Here is a 5,333-nt window from a genome sequence, read left to right as displayed (position 1 = left end):
TGGCTGTCTTACTGCTATTTGGTATATGATGGGATTTTGCTAGAAATGTCAGTGTTCAGATTTTCCACAGAAAGCATTTTCAAAGAGCTGCATGCACACATCAGTGAAACTCTTTATGTTGAATACAAACATTTATAAGCTTTCTCCCGGATAGCTTCTCTTCAGTTTTAAGGTGAGATATTTCTCATTACAGTGTGTTCCTACTTTCCATATGGAATGCCCAAATGAAGCTTCTGTAAGAAATATGTTTCTAACCTGCTAGATCAAACTACAGATTCAACTCTCTCACTTATATGATGCACAGCATAGCAGTTTTAAAGACACATTTCTTCTGTTTTTTACTGGCAATCTTACTGCTATTTCCTATAAGACAGGATTTTGCTGCAAATGTCAGGTTTCAGATTCTCCACAGAAAGCGTTTTCAAACTGCTGCATACACACATCAGTGTAACTCTGTACATTGAATGCATACATTGACAAGCATTTTCCCTGATAGCTTCCTTTTAGTTCTTAAGGTGAAATATACCACATTACAAAATATGCCCACTCTCCATCTGGAAAATTCAAATGCACATTTTGTAAGAAATGTGTTTCTCACCTGCTGAATCAAAACATAGATTCAATTCTCTTAGTTGAACCACCGCATAACACAGTAGTTTTGAAGATATGTTTCTTCTGTGTTTCACTGGTAATCTTACTGCTATTTGGTAAAAGACTGAATTTTGCTGGACATGTCAGTTTTGAGATTCTCCACAGAAAGTGTTTTTAAAATGCTGCATACACACATCACTGTAACTTTGTAAGCAAATTCACATATTGATAAGCATTCTCCCAGATAGCTTCCATTCAGTTTTGAAAGTGAGATATTTCTCATTACAGCATGTTCCAACTTTCCCTCTGGAATGTCCAAATATAGCTTCTTTAAGAAATGTGTTTCTAACCTGCTGTCAAAACATAGATTCAACTCTCTTACTTGAACGAAAGCACAGCATAGCAGTTTCAAAGATATGTTTCTTATGTGTTTTACTGGCAGTCTTACTGCTACTTCACATACAATGGGATTTTGCTAAAAATGCCAGTTTTGAGATTCTCCACAGAAAATATTTTCAAACTGCTCCATACATACATCAGTGTAACTCTGTAAGTTTAATACATATATTTACATGCATTCCTCAGGATAACTTCCTTTTAGTTTTTAAGGTTTCATATTTCTCATTACAGATTGTGCTCACCATCCATCAGAATGTCTAAATCTAGCTTCTGTATAAAATTTGTTTCTAATGTGATGAATCAAAATATAGATTCACCTCTATTAGTTGAATGAACACACAACATAGCAGTTTCAAAGGTACGTTTTAATGGCAGTCTTGTTGTTATTTGGTATAAGATGGGATTTGGCTGGAAATGACAGTTTTGAGATTCACCATAGAAAGGGTTTTCAAACTGCTGCGTACACACATCAGTGTAACTCTGTAAGTTGAATGCACACATTGACAGGCATTCTTTTGGATACCTTACTTTTATGTTTAAATGTGAGATATTACTCTTTATTGCAGGTGCCCACTATCTGTCTGGAAAATCCAAATCTAACTTCTGTAAGAAATGTGTTTATAACCTGGTGAATCAAAACATAGATTTCACTCTCTTAATTGAATGAATGCACACCACAGCAGTTTCCAAGATATGTTTTTTCTGTGTTATATAGGCAGTCTTACTGCTCTTTCATATAAGAAGGGATTTTGCTGGATATGTCAGTTATGAGATTCTCCACAGAAAGCGTTTTGAAAGTGCTGGAGGCAAACATCAGTGTAACTCTGCAAGTTGAGTGCAAACATTGGCAATCATTCTCCCAAATATCTTTCTTCCAGTTTTTAAGTTGAGATATTTCTCATAGCATATAATCATTTTTCATCTTTAGTGTCCAAATCTAGCTTCTGTTAGTAATGTGTTTCTAACCTGCTGAATCAAAACATAGATTCAACTCTCTTAGTCGAAAGAACGCATATCACAGCAGTTTCTAAGATACGTTCTTTCTGTGTCTTACTGGCAGTCTTACTGCTATTTTGTATAATAAGTGATTTTATTAAATCGTTCAAATTTTTATTTTAATGCACAGTATGAGAAATGAACTTTTAAATCAAGTGATTTGTATGGAAAATTACGTGGCAAATAAATTAGACCCATGTTAAAAGAGAAGGTCAGCTAAATGTCCAAATTTAAGGATATAATAGGCACTGATAAACAGATTGCAGTGTCTTCTTTAAGAGGCTGTCTTTCAAACACAACTTTGGTAGAAACTGGTCCACAGATCAACAGCACATGGAAATGCTTAACAAGGGTGGTGATCAGGGACATGTTTCCTGGGTGCCGCTTTGATGATGTTGTACACATGCAGAATCATCTCTGCTGCTTCAGCTGCACTTAGAAGAACTTGATGCTTTACTTGAAAACTTTCTGTTATACCCCGAAGAGCCATGTCTCCAGTGGTGCCTTCCCTCATATCCAGTCCAGCAGTGGTATTGCCTTCACTGTGAGCAGCTCTGAGCTGTGCCACTAGGTCTGCACTGTCATAGCCTGCATTGTCAGCTATGATGGTTGGCAACATTCTCAGTGCTTTAGCATAAGACTCCATTGCAACAGCCTCTTTGCCTGGTGTTCTATTGGCAAGCTGTGTCACAGCATGAGCCATCAACATCTCCAAACAGCCTCCTCCATAAACTCCTCTAGAGCCCTTTACAGTTTGTGCAAGAATGCAAAGAGCGTCATGCAAAGATCTTTCAGATTCATCTAAAATTTGTTGAGCGGCACCACGTAAAACAATGGTACAAGCCTCACCAAGGGCAACCCCAGAAAAGTGAATGAGTTTGTATTCTCCAATTATGACTTCCTCAATAAGTTTGCAACTTCCAAGCTTTACTAATTCTGGGTGATCAAAGGTAGAGGCAATTTCACCACCTGTGACAGGAGCTAGGCATTCCACACCTGCAAAATCTGCATGCTCAATAGCCATGATACCAGCAGCACTGAAGAGCTGTTCAGGATAATTATAAATTAACTGCCTGTTAATGAAGCAATTTATTCCATGCTTAAGAATATGTTCAAATTTCTCCTTCATTTTTTCCTTTTCTGCATGTTCTATTTCTGCAACCTTTGCTGTAGAATCAACTCTTACCCGGGAACCAAATAACTTTATTTTGTCTGTATCCATACCAGTATTTGCAATAAGAATTTTAGCATTTTCAATTCGTTTTGGTTGATCTACTCCAATTTTTTTATCCAACAAAGCTTTCATCTAAATAGGAATCTGCCAAACTTCCTCCTACCTTCTTGATAATATGAATTGCCTCCAGGTTGCCAGAGCCTTTCAGTCTGAGAACTACTTCTACAGCTAATTTTGTAAAGTGGTCTTTGTGATGAGTAAGAAGTTTTGAGGATAATGTTGTGCCCACAATATACATTAAATCTTGATGGAATTTAACTTCATCAGAACCATGATCAACTGCAGAACTCAACAGAGCCTCTCTTGCAGCCTTTGTGGCTTCTCTCCAACCCACTATGATGGTCTGTGGATGAATCTTTATTGCAATTAAAGATTCTGCTTCCCTTAATAATTCTGCTGCTAAAACGGTAACAGAGGTAGTGCCATCACCAACTTCATCAACTTGAACCCTTGACATATCAACTAAAACTTTAGCTGCTGGATTGTCAACACCAATGCTTTTTAGAATAGTGGCACCATCATTGGTTACCATAAGAGAGGCATCTCGTCCACTGCTTAGAAGAATTTTGTCCATGCCTTTGGGTCCCAAGGTGCTCTTTACCAAGTCTCCAATGGCGATGGCATCAATAAAAGAAGACAGGCAAGGTGTCTCTGCTCTCTCCTCATCAGCTCCTGCCTTGAAGATGTTAACAGGTGTAAGGGAATGGGGTGCCATTGTTCTGAGGGATTCCGCACACAAGTGGATCCCTTCACAACTCGTGCTCGGGGGCCAACAGACCATAATAAGTGACTTTGCTGGAAATTTCAGTTTTGAGATTTTCCACAGAAAGCATTTTCAAACTGCAGCATACACACATCAGTATAACTCTGAATGTTGAATGCACACATTGACAACCATTCTCTTGGATAGGTGTCTTTTAGTTTTTAAGGTGTGATATTTCTCATTATACCATAGCCCACCTTCCTTCTGGAATGTCGAAATCTAGCTACTGCAAGAAATGTGTTTCTAACATGGTGAATCAATACATAGATTCTACTCTCTTATTTGAATGAATGTACATCATAGCAGTTTCAAAGACATATCTATTCTGTGTTTCACTGGCAGTCTTACTGATATGTCCTATAAGAAGGGATTTTGCTGGAAATGTCAGTTTTGAGATTCTTCACAGAAAGCATTTTCAAACTGCAGCATACACACATCAGCATAACTCAGTAAGTCGAATGCACACATTGAAAATCATTTTCCCAAATAGCCTCCTTTTTGTTTTTAAGGTGAAATATTTCTCATTAAAGCATATGCCAACCTTCCATCTGAATGGCCAAATCTAACTTCTGTAAGAAATGTCTTTCTAGCTTGCTGAATCAAAATATAGATTCAACCCTGTTTGTTGAACGAACGCACACCAGAGTAGTTTCAAAGACACATCTCTTCAAGATTTTACTCTCAGTCTTTCTGCTATTTCATATAACATGGGATTTTGCTGGAAATGTCAGTTTTGAGATTATCCACAGAAAGCGTTTTCAAGCTGCAGCATACACACAACAGTGTAACTCTGTAAGCTGAATGCACACATTGGAAGTATTCACCCAGATAGCCTCCTTTTAGCTTTTAATGTGAGATATTTCCCATTACAGCATAGGCCCATTTTCCATCTGTAATGTCCAAATATAGCTTCTGTAAGAAATGTGTTTCTAATCTCCTAAATCAAAACATAGATTCACAATTCTTAGTTGAACGAACGCACAGCATAGCAGTTTCAAAGAAATGTCTCTTATGTGTTTTTCTGGCAGCCTTAATGCTATTTGGTATAAGACGGGATTTTGCAGAAAATGTCAGTTTTGAGATTCTGCACAGAAAGCATTTTCAAACTGCTTCATACATACATCAGTGTAACTCTGTAAATTGAATACACATATTGACAAACATTCTCCCAGATAGCTTCCTTTTAGTATTTAAGGTGAGATGTTTCTCATTACAGCATGTCCCCACTTTCCTTCTGCAATGTCCAAATCTAGCTTCTGTAAGAAATGCATTTCTAACCTGCTGAATCAAAACATAGAATCAACTCTCTTGCTTCCACGAATGCACAGCATAGCAGTTTCAAAGACACAT

General features: G+C 37.5%; 1 protein-coding gene across 1 annotated transcript; it reads right to left on the bottom strand.

The window, feature by feature from the left end:
• Positions 1 to 2,329: 2,329 nt before the first annotated feature.
• Positions 2,330 to 3,988, bottom strand: LOC108297883 (T-complex protein 1 subunit beta-like). Its single transcript, XM_037735598.1, is given in 2 exon segments — positions 2,330 to 3,281; positions 3,283 to 3,988. Coding segments are annotated over 2 exon segments (1,605 nt in total). The 5' UTR covers positions 3,936 to 3,988.
• Positions 3,989 to 5,333: the final 1,345 nt, after the last annotated feature.

Source organism: Cebus imitator, unplaced genomic scaffold, assembly GCF_001604975.1.
Source record: "Cebus imitator isolate Cc_AM_T3 unplaced genomic scaffold, Cebus_imitator-1.0 Scaffold854, whole genome shotgun sequence".
Classification (NCBI taxonomy): Eukaryota; Metazoa; Chordata; class Mammalia; order Primates; family Cebidae; genus Cebus; species Cebus imitator.
The sequence above is the reverse complement of the archived record's forward strand: the minus strand, read 5'-3'. Positions and strand labels throughout refer to the sequence as shown.